This window comes from Artemia sp. Qi Xiang Cuo, chromosome 7, assembly GCF_049724085.1.
Source record: "Artemia sp. Qi Xiang Cuo chromosome 7, ASM4972408v1, whole genome shotgun sequence".
Lineage (NCBI taxonomy): Eukaryota > Metazoa > Arthropoda > Branchiopoda > Anostraca > Artemiidae > Artemia > Artemia sp. Qi Xiang Cuo.
The window spans coordinates 519899-544983 of record NC_142800.1 but is presented as its reverse complement, the minus strand read 5'-3'; the positions used below and the strand labels follow the sequence as shown (position 1 = coordinate 544983).

General features: G+C 35.7%; 1 protein-coding gene across 3 annotated transcripts in view; it reads right to left on the bottom strand.

The window, feature by feature from the left end:
* Positions 1-1081: 1081 nt before the first annotated feature.
* Positions 1082-25085, bottom strand: part of Dtd (D-aminoacyl-tRNA deacylase) — an 88166-nt gene continuing 64162 nt past the window's right edge. For 2 of the 3 annotated variants that reach the window (XM_089091947.1, XM_089091949.1), the window contains 2 exons: positions 24208-24443; positions 1082-1417 (listed from right to left, as the gene is read on the bottom strand). In XM_089091947.1, the coding sequence (XP_088948073.1) occupies positions 1290-1417; positions 24208-24443 (364 nt within the window). In that variant the 3' untranslated portion in view covers positions 1082-1289. The remainder of the gene's footprint in view (positions 1418-24207; positions 24444-25085) is intronic. The other variant, XM_089091948.1, reaches the window with a different exon arrangement.

The window sequence follows — 25085 nt, the reverse complement described above, 5'->3', positions numbered from 1 at the left end:
CCTTCTTGATCTATTTGGGGCCATATATTTTTGCCAGCTTTTTCACTCACGTTTCTATCTTCTAAATTTGATGCCTGGTTCTACCAAAAACTGCACAAGGAGATTGCTTTCAATAAAAGTAGTATTCTCGATGGTATTCATATTTTTCAAGACTTATATGGTTGTGTAAGTTCCTATTTAACCAATTCAAACTCACAAGTTTCCCTTTCACTGTCCTTGGTAATTGGACATTTATAATTAGGAAAACAATTCAAAATGTAATTGTTTTTCAAACTAGGTATAGTTGCAGAAGAATGCGTAGTTGAATTGGGAAACCTTAAGGCACTAGGGTCACAAACAGAATAACGGCAACTTGATGAAAAATTAAAATGCCCCCAACATAGTTACAGAACTCGGTCAATAGATGGCGATGGTGGTTTTTCAAAAGAACGTATTTTTAGTTTCTGATTTTTATAGAGTAAAAGATTAACGCTCCTTGTAACGTGGCAAAGACCCTACAGATTTCTCAAAAATGTAATTAACATTTAAAATGTTCACTTTATCCTTAAAGTTCTCGCAGTCTTAAGTCATCAAGCCAAAATCATAGCATTAAGGCAAAGTAGAACGCTAGTATGCACTTAACTGCAAAAGTAAACGTTTACAGATGTTTGATTTTCTTTGTTAAAATTAAGACACACGCCTCACTCTATGCAAAGGATTCAGGTATCACAGTTTCCTGACTTTTCTTTGAAAAGTATGTTTTTATAAATTTCATCAGAAAAATACGTGTTTTTTTATATCACGAAAGCAGTATTTATTCTTTCGAAGATTTCCTATTTACTTTTGTCCATAAGTTGAAAAAAAGGAAAGAATTCACGTCCAAGATTTACCAAGCTTTTCGGACATACTGTGAATGGTAATTGAATGAATGACATTCACGGACATGCATAAAAATTCAATTCAACTGCCTGGTAAGCGTTACACTGCCCCTAGTCTGATATCTAGCGCAAACAAAGACACAACCTTCCAGAGAATAATTTAAAAATCTTTACTCCATATTAATCTCCATTCAAAAATGAAGTTCTAAAAAATGCAGCGGTCGTCACTCTGATTCTTTTATTTGCAAACACAAGCTTGGTTAAAAATGCACAAGTATGTTCTATTTTTCGTCCTTTTCCAGTTCAGCTTTATCTTTGGTGACTTTTAGAGGAGATTCAATTTCAACAGTAAGGGGCCCGTCACTTTCAACTAGCACTGAACGAACCTTTCCAAAGACCCCATCTGAAAAAGATATTAGAAATTCAAATAAATCACTGGCGTTCATTTTGATTGATTCCGGTTTTAGAATCGTTTTGCTCATCTTTTGGCGAAATAACTTCAACAGTTACAGGGCCGTCATTTACGATTTGAACGGACATCATGGCTCCGAATATTCCATCTGGAAAAAACCAGTCGATAGAAAGTATATTTGTTGTCTTCGTGTAAAAGAGTGAATACAAATAACCCAATCGGGGTTACTGTTAGTATAGAACAGAACTAACTCAGCTAGAACTAACTAGGCTCAGCAAGCCTTAAAGGAATGTGATAGCTTAAAGAATGTCTCGTCCTTTATAAACTTTTTTAGTTTGTGTGGCTAGACTATTCAGAATGGATTCGGTTGTCTTGACATAACTTATAAAACTTGGATAAGAGAACCGAATAAACGACAAAAACTAAAAGCGATACCTATTTTCCTGTTTTCTTGGAAAAACTACTTAACTTCCCCGTTTTCAGCCGGAAATGGAGCTATTCAGTTTTAATAAAAAAAATACATCATCAGAATTTTTTTTTTTATTAAACGGAGCAGAATTTTCTTTTTACGGTTCAGGAAAGAGAAGTCCCTAAATACGTTCTAAAATACGAAAAATTGAGCAAGAAAAAACGGGTTTCAATTTTGATAAAACAGTGAAATAAAACAAATAAACACTTTAATTGAAAAATATTCGGAATATTTCGGCCCCTCGCCCGGGAGCCTTTCTCAATGGGGAAAAAAAACCGGAAAAACACAAAAAAATGTTTTTCTTTTAAATAATACATATAAAAAAAAACGAAAACTAAACACAAGAAGAAGAACAAGAAAAAAAAACATATAAAGAAATAAGTAAGAAACAAACTTACATATTAAACAAACTTCCAGCACTGGCGTTTTAACACAAGAAACAAAAGCGAATGTCTAAAGTGAAATCATGTGTCACTCTCCTCTTACAATCAGTGTATAAATGGGAATATACGTATTAAACAAACTTCCAGCACTGGCGTTTTACCGCAAGAAACAAAAGCAAATGTGTATATTGAAACGACGTGTCACTCTCCTCTTACAATCAGTGTATAAATGGGCTAAAACCCTAGTGCTGGAAGTTTGTTTAATATGTTAGCTTGTTTCTTACTTATTTATATTTCTTTTTCTTCTTCGTGTGTTTAGTTGCGTATTTTTTATGTGTGTTATTTCTTTTAAAAAAAAAACTTTTTTTTTTTGTTTTTTTTTTCATTGAGAAAGGCTCCCGGACATGGGGACAAAATATTCGGAATTTTTTTAATTAAGTGTTAATTTGTTTTTATTAATTTTTGTTTCACTGCTTTATTAAAATTGAAACCTGTTTTTTCTTGCTTTATTCTTCGTAAATGAAAAAGCAGTGGGGTGTGAGAAATTATTTGTCCTAAAATACCTACTCGGAAAATGCTAACTATCATTCCAAAGGAATTATCATTTGAGTAATTTAGCCGCTTTAGGACTTCCCTGTGGTGGTGCCTGCTTTGATTGGCAGTAACAGCAGAAAACTAGCAGACAAAAAGGAAGTAAAATTTCACAGTGTTGTCGGTCAAATTGAAAAGTAAAACCACAACATCTCGACAAAATCCCTGGGAGAATTCGCCAACGGACTCTGTGTCTTTGACCGGTCAGCCGACTGAGGCTCGGAAAATGATTTTTAAGGTATCGTATTACCTTAACAAAATAAGTAAATTAACACAACAATATAATAATTAGAAAACAAACGCACATAATCTGACAAATCTTAAACTTTTTTCTTTAAACAAAGCAAAGGAGGAACATTTTAAAGAAAGCAAAGAATAAAATATCATATTGCCAGATGACAAGAGTCAATTTATCATTTGAGACATGGATACGCTAAAATTAAAAGGCTGCCCCCATCTAATCCTTGTAAAACTTTGATAATTAACAAAATAAAATTTGATTGGCATTTAACTTTTTATTTCTTTTTTTATTTTATTCAGACTAGTATTATTTATCCAAATTTCAATCAATGGAAAACTCTAGTACAAAAGAAAAAGACATATACAGATGTTCATTTGAAGGGGGAGGGGGTTTCAGAATCGAGAAACCACACAAAACAAGTGAATTAGATGTGGGATGCAAGAGGTTCTAGGACGTTATTAATTTTTTTTTATTTAGGTTGGAAAGACAAGCACAAAAATTGGTCACTGTTAAAATCATAGGATGAACAGGTATGCTAGAATTATCAAATTAATTAACAGAACAGCTTTTTAAAACCAAGACATTTGGAACAGTTGTTATTCTTAAGCATCAAGTAATTATTTAACTCGATTTCTCTTCATTCTGAAAAGTCAAGCTGAAGTTCCATTTATTTCATTAAATATACAATAACACGGACAATATCCCAAAAGGCTCGGTGGCCCGTTATTTGGGAGGGAAATTACAATAGCTAGTTAATAATAAAACTGGACATATTAAAACTAAACAACGCCTGAAACTAAATCGATAAGGAATAAGAAATCAGCTCGCCAATACTCCCATCATCCGACATTCAAAATCAGAATGAGGTTGTCTCTACGTCATCGAGAAACCAACGCTAACTATTCAACACTCAACAAATCAATAAAATCTTATAACATATTACTGAAACTTATTCAACAATTACTCTTAATAAAAAAAAAAATCTTTATCTGTTTCTTGAAAGAACTTAGTATTTGGGACTACCAGATCTCAGCGGGGATCGATCCAGAAAAACAACATGGGAGCTCTTCGTGGAAGTATTGATACACCAGTGAAGATAGGGAAAGAATATAAATATTTTTCCTCTTTAGGAGATCACAGGAGTGTGCAGTTGACTGTAGGACTCTAGTCACTTTCTCTTGAACCTGGCGAACAGAAAAAGTAAAGATTGAAATGTAGACATCGAAACAGTAGCGCGCATAAGGACAAAAAGGAGAGAACTATAAAAGACGGAGCATAGGAAAATAGGAAATTTTTAATCTGGTTACCTAAATATGCCACTTAAACGATAGGTTTTCATCCGACAGGTTTTTAAATTTCTAGGAATCGCACACATCGATACAGGGGGTTGACTTCTGAAACTTCTTAGTGAACGACGTTTAGTTATTTTTGGGCAGCTCTTACCTGCACGAGAAAAAGCAAGAATGTACGAATATTTTACATTTAAAGCTAGCAGATTTACGTTAAACCAATTGAATATGTTCTCAGCCATTCTGTTGAACTTGAATATAAGGGATGATTCATCTGGAGCTACGGTACGTAGAGTACAGTCTTCTGCATGTGCCACTAATTCTTCCTGGCTATCAGGTGTAGACGTTGACGAAGTCCGAGAGTAACTCTTCTAACACAATCCGCAGCAGACATTGTTAATTGGGATGCTAAAAAGTCATTAGAGGTCGTTAACATAGATGAGGATGAGGGTTGGCCCAAGGATAGAACCTTAGGGTACTCCGTATTTAATTGGAACTTGCTCGTCTGCAGCTTCAGCAGCAATAAATCTGCCAGCTAGGTATGAAGAGAACCATGACAATGCTTCCCGAAGTACAACATGATGAAAAAGCTTACCAAAGAGGATCTTGTGTGTAATGCTGTCAAAAGCTTGGCTGTCAAAATAGAGTCTAAATGGATGTAAGCATCGTTTGCAATGTAGAATAAATCTTTCAGATCCTAAATTTTTCCCAGAAAATCATGGATACACAATTAATGTGTTGTGATCTTTGACGGCCAAAGTGAACTAAAAGAAATCTTGGTTCCCCAATTAACAAACTGAGCCAAATCAACTTGTCTTTGTTTTGATTTGTTCTTCTTAGTTTTTACTGGATCTGATCTCGCAGAAGAAAATACTGTTCTTACAGAATTGTTTGACCAATGTACAAAAAGAAGGTGTAATATCACCAATGTAAATTTCTGAAGTAACTAAAAATATATTTTGGCTCCCCCCATGGTAACAGCGAAGCAAATTCACTTGCGGTTACACATGATTGCAGGCAAGAGTATACCATCCGCCCGCCCCTAAAAGGGACTTGAGCCCTTCAAAACAGTATGCACCCTAGTCCTTGTACAAGAGGACTCCTGGTCATACTTCTGCGTGTGAAACATCGGTCGTGTTGATGGTTCCTAGCAAAGTTAATGATATAAAAACAACTTAGAGAGAATAAAGAACTTGAGCTAAACCAGCATCCTTGGAAGAACATACAAAAGATAGAGACACAAGTACGGGCAGCCAAATGAGAAGCTTCTCTACCCAGTGTGCAGCAGCTTATTATACCCCTATGACAATTTCATCCATTTTCTAGGGGCGGGCCTCCTCCGGTCCTTTTAATACGTAGGGTAAATCAATGTTCTCCACTAAAAGTGATTAGGTAGTGATTATTTAGTGCCCGATAAAAATCAACTGTGTTTTCACCTATAGGAAAACCAACGTATGAGAGCTTCAAAGAACAAAATTTCATGCATTCAAATAAACGAAATTTCAACAAGTCCTGGTTTACTAAGCATCTTAACCAATACTTTCAGCTGTTTTTTATGTTCTGGATCAGAACTAGTATTACCTGATTTAAAAACCAAATCCTTAACCATACTTGTACCTCATTTTTTGCATATTTTGGGTTAGAATCAAGAGTTCAGTTTTCTGAAAAATATTTTAGCTCCTTCTTCTTAACATTTTTGTCAGAACTAACATTTCCTGAATTAAAAAACCAAATAACCCATTAGAGCAGCAATTTAGCTCATTATTTTCACATTTTTTATCAGAGCTAAGATTTCTTAATTTAAAACCGAAATACGTCCTTTGAGTTTTAGTATTATCTTTAATTCTTTTTTCATATCTGGCGTTAGAACGAACATTTCCTGACTTGAAAACCCAACCATGTCTTCTGAGCAGTATTTTTGCCCCATTTTTCAGTAATTTTTATAAAAACAAAAACTTCCTGAATTAAAAAAACTAAATAGCTCGTTTGAGGAGTATCTTTAGCACATTATTTCTCATTTTTGTCCGAACTAAGATTTCCTAATTTAAAAGCCCAAATGCGTCCTTTGATTTTTAGCATTAAAACTAAAACTTTAACTAATTCTTTTTCAAATTTGATGTTAGAACTAACATTTTCCGATTTTAAAACCCAGCCATGTCTTCTGTGCAGTATTTGTCTCGATGTTTCTATATTTTTTATCAAAACTAAAATTTCCTGAATTAAAAAAGTACATAACCCATTTGAGCAGTATTTTTAGCTTATAATTTTTCACATTTTTGTCAAAACTAAGATTTCCTAATTTAAAACTCCAAATGCGTCCTTTGTGTTTTAGCATTATCTTTAACTAATTCCTTTTTTCCATTTGGTGTTAGAACTAGCATTTCCCGGCTTGAAAATTCAGCCACGTCTTCCGGGCTGCATTTTTGTCTCGTTTTTCTATATTTTTTATCCAAACTAAAATTTTCTGAATTTAAAAACCAAAAAAACTTATTTGAGCAGTATTTTTAACTCATTATTTTTCACATTTTGTCACAACTACAATTTCCTGACTCTAAAAGTCCAAATGCATCCTTTGAATTTTAGAATTATCTTTAACTAATTCTTTTTCCCTATTTGGTGTTAGAACTAACACTTCCCGACTTGAAAACTCAGCCATGTTTTCTGAGCTGTATTTGTATCTTTTTTTTCTATATTTTTTATCACAACTAAAAACTACTCTAATAGGTTTCTTCAGCAAGCTCACTGTTTTTTAGCTCTCTGTTTTTATATTATTGGTCAGAACTAACAATTTTTAGTTTAAAGACAGAAATATGTCTGTTAATCGACATTTTGGTCCATTCTTATTTATCTATCGCTTTTTGTGCCTCAAACTGAGATTGCTGTGGATGAGTTGGGTGAGTCTTCTTTTAGAACTTTCACAGATAAAGAAATATCTAATTTAATACGTAGTCTTCAGAGTAATCATTGGCCTAGTGTTCTTGAAACTAGTAATGTTGAATGTGCTACGAGTTTATTTTTGTGTCGTATGGGAGGTCTGTTGGATAACCATTTTCCTCTTAGAAAGAGGCCAAGGAATTCCACACCCAAATGCCCATGGATGTCTAGAGGTCTGATCAATGCTACACATATGAAGGCGTCTCTGTTCAAGGCTGCATGTAAAAGTAAGACCCAGGATGATCTTTTGAAGTATAAACTTTATAAAAATGTGCTTACTTCTTCAAAACCTGCAGCCAAAATGCTTTATATTTGTGTCGAATTGATGAGTGTAAGGGGACTTTTCGAAAGGTATCAACTGTAGTTAATGAAGCTCTTTCCCGCAAGAAACTCAAACAGTCCCCCCAACGCCATTATAGGAAAGGTGATGGATCTATTGTGGAAAAAAATTCTTCAACGAGCGTCTTCAATTCGTATTTCACCAGACTTCCTTTGGTTCCTATTCCACCCCGGAGTAGAGTAAGTAGTTTTTCCTTAGCAGAAAAGCCATTTTTCCTTTCCCCATGCAGTGATATCGAAATTTCTAGTATTATTTCTCAGCTTTCAAGTAGCCGTTCAGTTGATGGTTTTGGTTTGAGTTTTAATGTTCTTTGAAAAATTCGTCAGTTTCTTTCTAACCCCATCTCACTGGTGTTTTTCCTCATTTATTCAAAGTTGCTAATGTTGTACCTTTGCATAAAAAAGGTGATTCATCTCTAATTTCAAACTATAGACCTATTTCTCTTTTTCGTGTCATCTTTAAAGCTGTTGAAAAAGTAGTGTATCGTAGACTCTCTTGATTTGTATTTAGTACTAATACGACTGCAGGAAATTCCCTCATAACTAACCATCAGTGTGGCTTTCGTCCCAGTTTTTCTACCTTGCATGCACTTTCAGACTTTTCAAAGGTATTTGATATAGTCGATCACTCTGTTCTTCTGTCTAAATTATCTTTATTTGGAGTGCATGGAGTCCCACTTGAATGGTTTAGGTCTTACCTCTCAGGGAGATCTCAGTATGTTTCGGTTAATGGTACTTCTTCCTCTACTTTGCCTATTTTGAAATGTGGCCCACAGGGCTTTGTACTTGGCCCACTTTTGTTTTTAATTTATATTAATGATCTTGTTGATGGTCTTCATCCCCTTGTGCACCCTATTCTTTTTGCTGACGACAGTAACTTTTTCATTGCTGCAGTGGACCTGCCATCTGCCACTTCCCTAGTTCAAGGTTTTCTTGATAAAGTAATTGATTGGTTCTGGTCAAATGGCATGACTCAACAGCCGAAAACGTTCCATTCTACACTTCAGGACCCCATATCGTATGAGAGCCGTACTGGAGCCAATCATCCTGACTTATCGGAACGATGTTATCCCGCAAGCTACTATGGTGAAATTTCTTAGTGTGTATCTTGACTGTTTTCTTTCTTTTAAACCCCATATAACTCATACTCGCTCCCTTGTCCTCCGCCAGTGTTCAATGTTACACAGGGTTGACTCATTTCTACCCCAGATGTTATGCTTTCTCTTTATTATGCCTTTATTTTTCCTTGTCTTTCTTATTGCTGTTCTGTCTGGGGTAGTACTAATAAATCTCTTCTCTGCTCACTTCAAAGAGCCCAAAATAGAGCAGTGAAGGCTACTTTTCTTCTACCTTGGTTCTACCCTTCCTCTGATCTTTATAATGATACTGGAATAGCTCCACTGGATCGTATTGTGGGTAAAAGTTACCTTTATTTAGTGCATTCTGCTTTTCTAGGTACACTTCCACCGCCTCTGCAGCAGTTTTTCTTACGGACAGGCTCAGGTAGATACTCTTCTTCCTTACGTAGCGCGAATTTATTTTACCCAAACGATCATCAACAGCAGCTCAGAGGTCTCCTGTTTATCAATCAGTTCTACTATGGAACTCCATCCCTCCTGATGTACATCTATTTCTCTCTGTAAAGGCAGTTTCTCGTCGGGTGTTTCATTTTAGAATTTTCTTCTTTTTTTCAATCCTAATTTATGTTTCTCTCTTCTCTTCATTTAATATATTTTTCAGATTATTAAATCTTTTTGGATTCTATCCTAGTTATTTATCTCTTTTCTTTATTTAATTTTTTGCTCAGTTATATGTTAAGTTTCCTTCTAAATCCCCTATTCGATAAATGTCCTTGTCTTGTTTTTTTCTTTTCTTTTATATATATATATATATATATATATATATATATATATATATATATATATATATATATATATATATATATATATATATATATATATATATATATATATATATATATATATATATATATATATATATATATATATATATATATATATATATATATATATATATATATATATATATATATATATATATATATATATATATATATATATATATATATATATATATATATATATATATTATTGTAATAAAAATACTTTTATATGTATGTGCTTTATTGTATGTGCTTTTTTGTGTGCTTTATAAAAGTGTTTTATTTTTGTTTTGTTGGCCCATTACAAGCTAGGCTTTTTGGGATTGTAATTACTTTACATTTTGTGATTGTTTTCTTTTAGTATTAATAAATTGATTGATTGATTGATTGATTGATCAGAGGGCAACTATCCGCCCACTCCCTCTTTCCACCAAATGTATCAGATCAATATTTTTAGATAGCCATTTTATTCAAAATAGTCCAAAGATCATATAATAATGCCTGCACGGTTGACACAACACCCCAGGGCCCGAGAACAAATTCGTAAATTATGGCCCGGGCTATATTATGAGGCTTGTTTGATTGGGAATTGAAAGTTCTAGTTCCCTTTTCAAGAGAGATCGAAGGGCAACTATTCCCCTCCCCCTCCACGCCCTCTTTCCCCCAAATGGATACACTAAATTTTGAGATAGTCATTTTGTTCGGAAGAATCGAAAGATCAGATAACAATACCTACGGGGTTGACACAAAATCCCCAGAGCTTGAAGGCAAGAGCAGCCTGGGTTGTTTGATCCTGAGTCTTTTCAAAAAGGCTAAGAATATTAAGGTAAGGCTTTTAGAAAATATCGAGAGGATATCCAACAAAATCAATGCACACTATATGCAGGAGGGTTTTCAAAAGAAAACAACAGTAATATCTAAGAAACGGCTAAGAGTGTTAACTCGAAACTTCTAAAGCATGTTGGGAGGCAAGCTGAAAAAAATGAGTGGCAGTCGCCCCTCCCCCTCTTACCCTTTTAGATTATCTCCTTAGCACTGATAGATATCTTAAAGTCATTTTATTAAAAAAAAGTCGCAACTTCGAATAGCTAAGCCTCTGTGGATACCATGCCCCCGAAGCCCCCGGATCAAGGAATATAAATTATATTACGACTGCAAATGAGACTGGTTATGACTCCAACTGTGACTGCTTGAAATTGCGACAACTTGCAACTGTGACTGCTTGCAACTGCTACTTCATCTATTTTTGACTACTTTCAGGGAATATTGAGGGCGATGTTGAATTTTAAAACTTTAAACATAGGCGCTATAAGTAAAGAACGATGTGGGCACAATGTGTTATTTTTTTTCCTCCATACCCGGGCACTTCGTATTGAAGGAGTTGTCGAAGAAACTTTGAAAAGGGCTCATTCGATTGGAAATTGGAGTGGCTAGTGCCCTTTTTAATAGTCAAAAGTGATTGAAGGGCAACTAGCCCCCTAGTTGCCCTTTAGTCACTATGCGACTATGTTTAGCATAGTCGAAAATTTAATAAATATGTCTTTGAGGATGACTTAATCCCTCACAGTTCCCGGGGGAAGGGCTGGAAGTTATGAACTTTGCCCATTGTCAGACAGTTCGTGGTAACGAACTGCAAGTAAGCAGCGACCCGGCTCAATAGTGACCGACACTCTAAAAAAAGGAATTTTGATACCAAGAGATACCTCAGAAGAATCAGATTCATCTGTTAATTTCAAATATATAAGGTTTATTAAGTTTGGTTTCACCTAGCAGAAGTTAAGCCTGAGAAGATTTTCGCTGATTTTCGAAAAAAAGGGGAAACAGCCCCTAAAAATTATATAATTTTAGTGAAAATTCCCCCATTAAGTTCAACGTATCGGAGAATCCTACAATAGAGGTTTATAGCTCCTATCTGCAAAAATGTGGAATTTTGTAATTTTTGCCAGAAGAAAGATCACGGATGCGTGTTTATTTGTTTGTTGTTTTTTTTTCCCTAGGGGTGATCGTATCGATCCAGTAGTCCTAGAATATCGTGAAAGGGCTCATTCGAATGGAAATTAAAAGTTCTAGTGCCCTTCTTTAGTGATCAAAAAAATTGGAGGGCAACTTGGCCCCCTCCCAAGCTCATTTTTTTCCCAAAGTCACCCAATCAAAATTTTGAGATAGCCGTTTTTTTCAGCAGAGTCGAAAATCTAATTAATATGTCTTAAAGGATGACTTAATCCCCCACAGTTCCCGGGGGAAGGGCTGCAAGTTATAAACTTTGCCTATTGTTAACATATAGTATTGGTTATTGGGAAGCACACAGGTGTTTTCAGGAGGAATTTTTTTCTAGTGGGGGTCAGGGTCGGAGTAGGGGTTACGGGGGAGGATCTTTCCATGGACGATATTTCCTAGGGGGAAGGAGCATTTCCATGAAGGGGGCGCCAGATTTCGCAGCATTATTTGCTGCGAAATAATGCTAAAACGATCAGAAATTAAATGAAAAAACAAGTTTTTTTCAACTGAAAATAAGGAGCAACATTAAAACTTAAAACGAACAGAAATTATTACGTATATGAGAGGGTTCGCCTCCTAGTCAATACCTTGCTCTTTACGCTAAAGTTTTTTAGTACTTTCAAAAGAGCTATCTATTCTAATTAACCGGCCTTTGTGATTCAGGTGTTTGTGATTCGAACAATTTTCGAACTTTAGCGTAAAGAGCGAGGTATTGACTAGGAAGTGAACTCCCTAATATACGTAATAAAAACATACGAATATAGAAATTTGTTACGTAAGTTAATTCGTAAGTTACGTCAGAACAAAATTTCCAGAAAGCCAATTAGCCAAAAAAGGGAAAATTAATATGCGAATTTCGTTTTAATTATTCATGTACGGTAAGCCAAAATCAAAGCTGCATTAATTCAAAAACGTTCAGAACGTAACAAAAAAAAACAAGTTTTTTTAAGTGAAAGTAAGGAGCGACATTAAAACTTAAAACGAACAGAAACTATTCTGTATATGAAAGGGGCTGTCCCCTCCTCAACGCCTCGCTCTTTACGCTAAAGTTTGACTCTGTCTCACAACTTTATTATTTTAAGCAAGAAAAAACTTTAGCGTAAAGAGCGAGGCGTTTAGGAGGGTACAGCCCCTTTCATATACAGAATAATTTCTGTTCGTTTTAAGTTTTAATGTCGCTCTTTACTTTCAGTTAAAAAAACCTGTTTTTTTAGTTAATAATAGTCGAAAGTGATTAGAGGGCAACTAACCCACCTCTCACGCCCACCTTTTCCCCAACACATTCTAATCAAAACTTTGAGATAGCCATTTTATTCAACGTAGTTTTAAGTTCTGGAAATTAGGTCTTTGAGGATGACAACTCCCCCACAGCCCTCAGGGCAAGGGTTGTAAATTATGCCCAGGGGGCATATAAGGTTTTTATATAACGAGTAGTCGTAGAAACTTCAAAAAGGGCTCATTCGATTGGAAATTGAAATGGGTAATGCCCTTTTCAATAGTCGAACGTGATAGGAAAGCAACTAACACCCCTTTCACGCCCACCATTTCCCCAAACATATCCAATAAAAATTTTGAGATTGCCATTTTGTTCCACGCAATTCAAAGTTTAGGAAATTATACCTTAGAGCAGGGCACTCCCCCCACAGTCTTCAGGGCAAGTGTTATAAGTTTTGCCCTGGTGGCATATAAGGTTTTTTATTAAATCTTTGTCGTAGAAACTTAAAAAAGGGCTCATTCGGTTGGAAATTCAAAGGGCTAGTCCCCTTTTTAGTCAAAAGTGATTTGAGGGCAACTAACCCCCCTCTCACGCCCATCTTTTCCCCAAACACATCCAATCAATATTTTAGATAGCCATTTTATTCAACGTAGTTGAAAGTTTTTGAAAATAGATCTTCAAGGGTGACAACCCCTCCCCCTCCCCCCACAGCTCTCAGGGCAAGGGTTGTAAGTTATGCCCTGGGGACATATAAGATTTTTATCGAAAGCATTGAAACTTCAAAAGGGCTCATTCAATTGGAAATTGAAAGGGCTAGTGCCTTTTTTAATAGTTGAAAGTGATTGGAGAGCGACTAACGCCCCTCTCTCGCCCACCATTTTCCCAAACACATCCAATCAAACTTTTGAGATATCTATGATGTTTTCCAGAGTAATTTCTTAAGGATTGTTCTGGGTACCTGGCTGACTGACCATATTTCAAACAATAGGCAAAATAGGAAAAATGTGGTTCAATACCGCTCTCTAGGGCTATAATGAAAGAAAGGTTGAGGTGGTTAGGGCACGTTGTGCGGATAAAGGATGGCAGATTGTTCTTTTCTGCCAACCATCTAGGGCTAAACGGAAAGCAGGTCGTCCCCGTCTGGGGTGGGAGGACGTCATAAAGAAAGATTTAAAGGAAATGGGAACTTTGTGGGAGGGTGTAAAAAGGGAGGCTTTGAATAGATTGGGGTGGAGGAGGATCGTGCGAGGCTGTGTTGGCCTCAGGCGGCTTGGTGCTGCGGTGAGTTGTTAGTAGTAGTAGTAGTAGTGCCCTTTGTCATAGTCAAAAGTGATTGGAGGGTAACTAACCCCTCTCTCACGCCCACCATTTCTCCGAACACATTCAATAAAAATTTTCAGATAGCCATTTTGTTCAACGTAGCAGAAAGTTCTGGAAATTAGGTCTTTGAGAATGATACCCCCCTTCCAGCACTCAGAGCAAGGGTTGTAAGTTATGCCCTGGGGGCATATAAGATCTTTATTGAAAGTTTTGTCGTAGAAACTTCAAAAGGGCTCATTTGATTGGAAATTGAAAGGGCTAGGGCCATTTTTAATAGTTGAAAGTGATTGGAGAGCAACTACCGCCCCTCTAACGTTCACCATTTCCCCAAACATATCCAATAAAAATTTTGAGATAGCCATTTTGTTTAACGTAGTTGAAAGTTCTGGAATTCTGTCTTAAAGGATGACAACCACCGTAACAGCCCTTAGGGTAAGGGTTGTAATATATGCCCTGGGGACATATAAGCTGTTTATAGAAAGCGTTGTCGTTTCAAAAAGGGCTCATTCGATTGGAAGTCGAAAGGCCAAGTGCCCTTTTTAATAATCGAAAGTGATTGGAAGGCTTGACATTTTTATAGTAAAGACCGATGTGGGTATAATGTAGGCTATTATTTTTTGTTGTTGTTGTTGTTTAGACCAGGGCATTTGGCATCGAAGGAATTGTTGTGGGAACTTCAAAAAGGGTTCCTTCGATTGAAAATAGAAAGGGCTGATGCCCTTTTTAATAGTCGAAAGTGATTGGAGGGCAACTAATCCACCTTCCACTACCACCCTACCACGACCCCCCTCCCATTTTCCCATTTTGTTTAAAAACTAAATGTTGCCTCAAGATTAAATCAAAACACACTGTGTTAATGCTAACTCCCAATAAGGCATCTCAGCAGTATCCAAAGAACGACTGAGGGTATTATGTTCAAACTTTTGGGGCTACTTCTGCTCTTAAAATTTAACCAAATCAAAAAAGCGTAAGTGTATCCAACCTATCAAAGAAATTAAATTGATTTTTTTGCGAATGGTATCAAGTTTTCCATTTCAGGTCAACTGGAGGAGGTATGAAACTAAATTAAACAGTACTATTTGTGTCCAGATTTTTAAAAGGGTGTATATTGTTAAAAATTGCTGAAAATTTTTCTCCAGCATACAAATAGCAGGCCAAACTATAAAGTCTTAAAAAACCAAAAGATTTAAAGTATTATTTGCTTTTTCCCTGGAAAGACTATGTCAATATAAAACGAACAGAAATTAATTTAAAAAAACTTTCCACAAAATAAGTTTTTCATAGAAAAGTAAAAAACTCCATTAAACAAAAAATGAGCAAAATAAAATCAAATAATCTACCAAGCGTGAAACTACCACAAATCAGCATCGATAAATAAATGAAACCCAAAACAAACAGAAATTACAAAAAATAACCGTGCCAAACTCAAAACGTGCAAAAATTAACATAATTTTGGCGCAAAACCCCTGTGGCTTCCCAAGGCCAGAACATAATTTGCACTTTACTGAAAAAAAATACAAATGAATGTGCATTGTCAGTTTAATATACATATACTTATATTTAGTAATCAAAATGTTAATATTATTTGATTTATTAAAGTTATAAAAGTAAAAACATTTATATTTTTCAGTAAAGAGCAAATTTTGTTCTGATCTTGGGAAGGCATTTTTGCGCCAAACTTATAATGTATTACGGTAATTACTTGGCTAAAAAAAAAAAAAAAAAAAAAAAACTGTCTTCCTACTTTAGTAACTGAAATAAATGAGCACTTGAACAAGGTCTAGACCCTACTCATCCATCCAGTTCCCCAGGACAAAACAGTATATCCAATTCGACAATCCGAAAATCAAGTCCAAAATAGAGCGAAAATCAACATCAATAAGTTTACGTCAATGTTCCGAAACCAAGCTATAGCACCTTAACTCTACAAACACATTATAGTCTTAAGGTGATCACCACATATAGGGGCGCATCAGATGAAAACTCATTGCCTAAATGAGTTTTAGTGCTTAAATTTCATTACCCAAGCACTATGAGCAGGCAATGCCATAATCTGGCATACCCCAATGTAGTGACACCTATGGAATAAACATAAACAAAATTCAAAAATTCAAAAAATAAAAATAAATACCCCAGAATGCTCGTTTGAGTTTGACTCGGTTATTTATTGTAATTTCTGTTTGTTTTTAGTTTCCTTTATTTATAGATTCATATTTGTGGTAGTTTTACACATGGTAGATTATTTGATTTTATTTTTGTTCACTTTTTTTTTAATGTAGTTATTTACTTTTCTTTTAAAAAATTATTTTTTTTAGAAAGTTTTTTAAATTAATGTTTTAAAAATGCCACTTTGATGTTTTTATACTTCGAAGAAACTTTGATGTCGAAAAAAAAATCTGATTTTGAAAAACTTTAAACTTTGGCAATAAAAAACGAACAGAAATAAAAAAAAATCGGAAAAAATAAGTTTTTCAAAGAAAAGTAAAGCAGATATTAAACTAAATATAAGAAGAAATAAATTTCTATCATAATTCAAACTTAAAACGACCAGAAATTACTATTAAAGAATAAATGAAACGCAAAACGAACAGAAATTAAATAAACAATCATAGCAAACAAACTTACAACAGGTAAAAATATAAATGAACAAATAAATACTGGAACAAGTAAAACTTACATTGAATACGCAAATCAAGCTTAAAACGAGCAAAATCACTACAAACAAGAGTTTGGCTACTGTCTCCTTCCCTATCTGTAAAGCCTGCTATGTCATTTGCGTTTTTTTAACTATATGTGTCCCTGGAACAGTCCCATATAACGGCCCCTGGAAAGAACTCATAAAATTAAACTGAATATTTGATTTACAATGATATTAATTGCTGAAAGCTCATTAGTTCATGATTTTATTTCACTGTAATTTTTATTCTTATTTTCAATGCTGTAATAACTACAAAAGAAAATATTTGTAATATAATTCGTTTTCAGTTAAGCGCAAATCATGATGTAGGCTTTAAAATTTTACAGTTAGGGAAGGAGGCTGTAGCCAAACTCTTGTTTCTAGTAATTTATGCTCATTTTGTGATTAATTTGCATAATCAGTTTAAGTTTTACTCGTTTTAAGATTTATTTATTCATTTATATTAGTACCTGATGTATGTTTGTTTGTTATGTGTTTTTCTGGTTGTTTTGTGTTTCATTTATTTTTTAATAGATATTTCAGGTCACTTTGAGTTTGAATTATTATAGGAATTTATTTCTGCTGATCTTACGTTTAATATGGCATTTACTTTTCTTTGAAAAACTTCTTTTTCAGAGAGTTTTTTTTATCAATTGCATATACATAGACAAACTGCTGACTGATTCTGGTGCGTTAAGTACTCTGACTGTATCTAGATACTTCGCATACTTCTATTCAAGTTCACATTCCCATAACCTGGCGAAAGCCTAGATCAATCCCTTGCCATCTCAGATAGTGTGTATAGACTAACACGAAGAAGAAATTATGAAAGGTTCTGAACTGACCTCGTAACCACTTTCCGTACATATAATGAAAAATCTAAGCTGACATAAAATAGAAAGGTAGAATTTACGAAAGGTTATGAACCAAATTCGTCCCCCTCTTCTCGTACTCATAATGAAAAGTCTAAGCTCACATAAAATAGAAAGGTAGAATTTACGAAAGGTTCTAAACCAACTTCGACCCCCTCTTCCCGTACTCATAGTAAAAAGTCTAAGATAACACAAAATAGAAAGGTAGAATTTACGAAAGGTTCTGAACCGAATTTGACCTCCTCTTCCCGTAATCATAGTAAAAAGTCTAAGATAACATAAAATAGAAAGGCAGATTTTACAAAAGGTTCTAAACCAAATTCGTCCCCCTCTTCCCGTACTCATAATGAAAAGTCTCAGCTGACATAAAATGGACAGGTAGAATTTACGAAAGGTTCTGAACCGACTTCGCCCCCTCTTCCCGTACTCATTGTAAAAAGTCAAGGATAACATAAAATAAAAAGGTAGAATTTACGAAAGGTTCTGAACCGACTTTGACCTCCTCTTCCCGTAATCATAGTAAAAAGTCTAAGATAACATAAAATAGAAAAGTAAGATTTTATGACAGGTTCTAAACCAAATTCGTCCCCCTCATCCCGTACTCATAATGAAAAGTCTAAGCTGACGTAAAATAGAAAGGTAAAATTTACGAAAGGTTCTGAACCAAATTCGTCCCCCTCTTCCCGTACTTATAATGAAAAGTCTAAGCTGACATAAAATAGAAAGGTAGAATTTACGAAAGGTTCTGAGCCGACTTCGACCCCCTCTTCCCGTACTCATAGTAAAAAGTCAAGGATAACATAAAATAGAAAGGTAGAATTTACGAAAGGTTCTGAACCGACTTCGACCCCCTCTTCCCGTACTCATGATGAAAAGTCTAAGCTGACATGAAATACAAAGGTATAATTTACGAAAGGTTCTTAACCAAATTCATCCCCCTCTTCCCGTACTCATAATGAAAAGCCTAAGCTGACATAAAATAGAAAGGTAGAATTTACGAAAAGTTCTGAACCGACTTCGACCTCCTCTTCCCGAACTCATACTAAAAAGTCTAAGCTGACATAAAATAGAAAGGTAGAATTTACGAAAGGTTCTGAACCAAATTCGTCCCCCTCTTCCCGTGCTCATAATGAAAAGTCAAAAAGCTGACATAAAACAGAAAGGCAGAATTTACGAAAGGTTCTGAACCAAATTCGTCCCCCTCTTCCCGTACTCATAATGAAAAGTCTAAGCTGACATAAAATAGAAAGGTAGAATTTACGAAAGGTTCTGAACCAACTTCGGCCCCCTCTTCCCGTACTCATAGTAAAAAGTCTAAGATATCATAAAATAGAAAGGTAGAATTTACAAAAGGTTTTGAACCGACTTCGTCCCCCTCTTCCAGTATTCATAATGAAAAGTCTAAGCTGACATAAAATGGAAAGGTAGAATTAACGAAAGGTTCTGAACCGACTTCGTCCCGAAACGTTTTGAATGGTTCTGAAACGAACCTTTTATGTCAGCTTAGACTTTTCATTATGAGTACGGGAAGAGATTGACGAATTTAGTTCAGAATCTTTCGTAAATTCTACCTTTCCATTTTATGTCAGCTTAGGCTTTTTATTATGAGTACTGGAAGAGGGGGACAAAGTTGGTTCAGAACCTTTCGTAAATTCTACCTTTCTATTTTATGTCAGCTTAGACTTATCATCATGAGTACGGGAAGAGGGGGACGAATTTGGTTCAGAACCTTCCGTAAATTCTACCTTTCCATTTTATGTAAGGACGAATAAAATAGAAAGGTAGAATTTACTAAAGGTTCTGAACCGACTTCATCCCCCTCTTCCGGTACTCAAAATGAAAAGTATAAGCTGAAATAAAATGGAAAGGTAGAATTTACGAAAGGTATGAACCGACTTCGACCCCCTCTTCCCGTACTCATAGCAAAAAGTCTAAGCTGACATAAAATGGAAAGGCAGAATTTACAAAAGGTTCTGAACCAAATTCGTCCCCCTCTTCCCTTACTCATAATGAAAAGTCTAAGCTGACACAAAATTTAAAGGCAGAATTTACGAAAGTTCTGAACCAATTTCGTCCCCCTCTTCCTGTAATCATAATGAAAAGTCTAAGCTGACATAAAATAGAAAGTTAGAATTTACGAAAGATTCTGAAATGACTTCGACCCCTCTTCCCGTACTCATAGTAAAAAGTCTAAGCTGACATAAAATAGAAAGGTAGAATTTACGGATGTTTCTGAACCGAATTCGTCCCCTCTTCCCGTACTCAAAATGAAAAGTCCAAGCTGACATAAAATAGAAAGATATAATTTACGAAAGGTCCTGAACCGACTTCGTCCCCCTCTTCCCGTACTCATAGTAAAAAGTCTAAGATAACATATAATAGAAAGGTAGAATTTACGAAAGGTTCTCAACCGACTTCGTCCCCCTCTTCCAGTACCCATAATGAAGTCTAAGCTGACATAAAATGGAAAGGAAGAATTTACGAAAGGTTCTGAACTAAATTCGTCCCCCTCTTCCCGGACTCATAATGAAAAGTCTAAGCTGACATAACATAGAAAGGTAGAAGTTACGAAAGGTTCTGAACCGACTTCGACCCCCTCTTCCCGTGCTCATAGTAAAAAGTCTAAGATAACATAAAATAGAAAGGTGAAATTTACGAAAGGTTCTAACCGACTTCGTCCCCCTCTTCCAGCACTCATTAAGAAAAGTTTTAGCTGACATAAATTAGAAAGGTAGAATTTACGAAAGGTTCTGAACCGACTTCGACCCCTCTTCCCGTACTTGATGCCCGTTCTTGATGCCCTGGGTGCTTCTAGAGGCACAGGCGGATCTAAGGTCTAAGGTCTTCCCGTATTCATAATGAAAAGTCTAAGCTGACATAAAATAGAAAGATAGAATTTACGAAAGGTTCTGAACCAAATTCGTCCCACTCTTCCCGTACTCATAATGAAAAGTCTAAGCTGACATAAAATAGAAAAGTAGAATATACGAAAGGTTCCGAACCAAATTCGTCCCACTCTTTCCTTACTCATAAATAAAAGTCTAAGCTGACCTAAAATAGAAAGGTAGAATTTACGAAAGGTTCTGAACCAAATTTGTCCTCCTCTTCCCGTACTCATTATGAAAAGTCTAAGCTGACATAAAATAGAAAGGAAGAATTTACGAAAGGTTCTGAACCGACTTCGACCCCCCTCTTCCCGTACTCACAGTAAAAAGTCTAAGATAACAGAAAATAGAAAGGTTGAATTTACGAAAGGTTCTGAACCGAATTCGTCCCCTCTTCCCGTACTCAAAATGAAAAGTCCAAGCTGACATAAAATAGAAAGATAGAATTTACCAAAGGTCCTGAACCGACTTCGTCCCCCTCTTCCCGTACTCATAGTAAAAAGTCTAAGATAACATATAATAGAAAGGTATAATTTACGAAAGGTTCTCAACCGACTTCGTCCCCCTCTTCCAGTACCCATAATGAAGTCTAAGCTGACATAAAATGGAAAGGTAGAATTTACGAAAGGTTCTGAACCAAATTCGTCCCCCTCTTCCCGTACTCATAATGAAAAGTCTAAGCTGACATAACATAGAAAGGTAGAAGTTACGAAAGGTTCTGAACCGACTTTGACCCCCTCCTCCCGTGCTCATAGTAAAAAGTCTTAGATAACATAAAATAGAAAGGTGAAATTTACGAAAGGTTCTAACCGACTTCGTCCCCCTCTTCCAGCACTCATTAAGAAAAGTTTTAGCTGACATAAATTAGAAAGGTAGAATTTACGAAAGGTTCTGAACCGACTTCGACCCCTCTTCCCGTACTTGATGCCCGTTCTTGATGCCCTGGGTGCCTCTAGAGGCACAGGAGGATCTAAGGTCTAAGGTCTTCCCGTATTCATAATGAAAAGTCTAAGCTGACATAAAATAAAAAGATAGAATTTACGAAAGGTTCTGAACCAAATTCGTCCCACTCTTCCCGTACTCATAATGAAAAGTCTAAGCTGACATAAAATAGAAAGTTAGAATATACGAAAGGTTCCGAACCAAATTCGTCCCACTCTTTCCGTACTCATAAATAAAAGTCTAAACTGACCTAAAATAGAAAGGTAGAATTTACGAAAGGTTCTGAACCAAATTTGTCCTCCTCTTCCAGTACTCATTATGAAAAGTATAAGCTGACATAAAATAGAAAGAAAGAATTTACGAAAGGTTCTGAACCGACTTCGACCCCCCTCTTCCCGTACTCACAGTAAAAAGTCTAAGATAACAGAAAATAGAATTTACGAAAGGTTCTGAATTGACTTCATCCCCCTCTTCCAGTACTCATAATGAAAAGTCTAAGCTGACATAAAATAGAAAGTTAGAATTTACGAAAGGTTCTGAGCCGACTTCGACCCCCTCTTCCCGTACTCATAGTAAAAAGTCTAAGCTTACATAAAATAGAAAGGTAGGTTCTAAACCAAATTCGTTCCCCTCTTCCCGTACTCATAATGAAAAGCCTAAGCTGACATAAAATAGAAAGATAGAACTTACGAAAGGTTCTGAACCGACTTCGTCCCCCTCTTCCAGTACTCATAATGAAAAGTCTAAGCTGACGACTTCGTCCCCCTCTTCCAGTACTCATAATGAAAAGTCTAAGCTGACATAAAATAGAAAGGTAGAATTTACGAAAGGTTCTGAACCAAATTCGCCCCCCCCCCTCTTCCCGTACTCATAATGAAAAGTCTAAACTGACATAAAATAGAAAGGTAGAATTTACGAAAGGCTCTGAACTGACTTCGACCCCCTCTTCCCGTACTCATACTAAAAAGTCTAAGCTGACATAAAATGGAAAGGTAGAATTTACGAAAGGTTCTGAACCAAATTCGTCAACCTTTCGTAGAATTTACGAAAGGTTCTGAAACGACTTCGACCCCTCTTCCCGTACTCATAGTATTAAGTCTAAGCTTACATAAAATGGAAAGGTAGAATTTACGACTGTTTCTGAACCGAATTCGTCCCCCTCTTCCCGTACTCATAATGAAAAGCCTAAGCTGACATAAAATTTTAAGGCAGAATTTACGAAAGTTGTGAACCAATTTCTTCCCCCTCTTCCTGTACTCATAATGAAAAGTCTAAGCTGCCATAAAATAGAAAGGCAGAATTTACGACAGTTTCTGAACCAAATTCGCCCCCCTCTTCCCGTACTCATAATGAAATGTTTAAGCTGACATAAAATAGAAAGTTAGAATTTACGAAAGATTCTGAAACGACTTCGACCCCTCTTCCCGTACTCATAGTAAAAAGTCTAAGCTGACATAAAATAGAAAGGTAGAATTTGCGAATGTTTCTGAACCGAATTCGTCCCCTCTTCCCGTACTCAAAATGAAAAGTCCAAGCTGACATAAAATAGAAAGATATAATTTACGAAAGGTCCTGAACCGACTTCGGCCCCCTCTTCCCGTACTCATAGTAAAAAGTCTAAGATAACATATAATAGAAAGGTAGAATTTACGAAAGGTTCTCAACCGACTTCGTCCCCCTCTTCCAGTACCCATAATGAAGTCTAAGCTGACATAAAATGGAAAGGTAGAATTTACGAAAGGTTCTGAACCAAATTCGTCCCCCTCTTCCCGTACTCATAATGAAAAGTCTAAGCTGACATAACATAGAAAGGTAGAAGTTACGAAAGGTTCTGAACCGACTTCGACCCCCTCTTCCCGTGCTCATAGTAAAAAGTCTAAGATAACATAAAATAGAAAGGTAGAATTTACGAAAGGTTCTGAACCGACTTAGTCCCCTACTTCAAGTACTCATAATGAAAAGTCTAAGCTGCAATAAAATGGAAAGGTAGAATTTAAGAAAGGTTCTGAACCGACTTTGACCCCCCTCTTCCCGTACTTATAGTAAAAACTCTAAGCTGACATAAAATGGAAAGGTAGAATTTACGAAAGGTTCTGAACCAAATTCGTCCCCCTTTTTCCCGTGCTCATAATGAAAAGTCAAGCTGATATAAAATAGAAAGGTAGAATTTACAAAAGGTTCTGAACCGACTTCGTCCCCCTCTTCCAGTACTCATAATGAAAAGTCTAAGCTGACATAAAATGGAAAGATAGAATTTACGAAAGGTTCTGAACCAAATCCGTCCCTCTCTACCCGTACTCATAATGAAAAGTCTAAGCTGACACAAAATGGAAAGGTAGAATTTACAAAAAGTTCTGAACCAAATTCGTCCCCCTCTTCCCGTACTCATAAGGAAAAGTCTAAGCTGACATAAAATGGAAAGGTAGAATTTACGAAAGGTTCTTGAACAGACTTCGTCCCCCACTTCCCGTACACATAATGAAAAGTCTAAGCTGACAAAAAAAAAGAAAGGTAGAATTTACGAAAGTTTCTGAACCAAATTACTAATTTGGTTCAGAACCTCCTCTCTCCCGTACTCATACTGAAAAGTCTAAGATAACATAAAATAGCTACAAGATAAACAAGGTGCTGATCTTCACTTTGGGGCAAAATCCTGTTTAGATGAGAAACACGAAGAATGAAGACATGAAAGAATAAAGATGTAGATTCAAATTAATTTAATCCCACTTATAAAAAAAAGAAAAGAAAATGTATATGTGGCATATTGTTATAGGGAAAATTAATCAGTAGCGCCAGTAGTAATTTTAGTCTCTTGTAAGACAATGAGAAAACACAAAAGATTCCCTTCTTTTCACTTTCCTATTTACGTTGAAACAAACCTTTGACCAGTTCTGGTTTATGAAGTGTTTTTACTCTTTCCAGGAATGCATTATACAATTTCTTTGAGTCTTCCGTTGGCATGGCCTGGCGAAAGTCTGGCTTATTCCCTTTCCATGTGTGATACAAAGTAAACTGACTTATACAAAGAAGCTCCAGTGAAAGATCTTTGACTGACTTCATCCACCTCTTTTCATCTTCATCATCGAAAAGTCTAATTGACAAAACTTTCTGTGCCCTACAAGAATGTAATGACTGAACAGGTCAGTGGTAAAGTATAAAATTCACAGTGCATCACACATCATAGTAATTACAATGCATAGCTAGTCGCACAGAAACTTGTCACGAAATTTAATATTAACTTCTCATAGTGAAAATTGCTGCCTCTTTCTTATCAAATAGATCAAAAGTAGTAAAGTACCAGAATCATTATGCAAACCCCTTCTTGCTTACAAAGAAGTAGGCTACTCCGAAGTACTTCTCGGAAGGAAAGAAATAGCCCAAAATTTTCTAAATCTATGATAATACCAATTTGTTTCATTAAATCTACGCCTTTTTTCAATTCTATCCCTTGAAAAATTTTCGCACCCAGTTTGAAATTACTTGGTGTCACAGTTTCTTTTAATTTAAAGTGGGATATCAATATCAATAACGTTTTCCGCAAAGCCGGTGGGTCTATCTCATTATTTAAGCTCCTAAATAAATTTTGTATCCCTCCTTTCCATTCTTGACAGATTTGTACCTTCTTTGTCTACCCACAACTTGAATATACTTGTCCGGTTTGGAGCCCTAGTATTTCACGAGAAGAGTTAGATAAAATTGAATTTTGTCGACCTCCGTTTAAAAAAAAAATGCAACACAAAACCATCACACGCAAAAA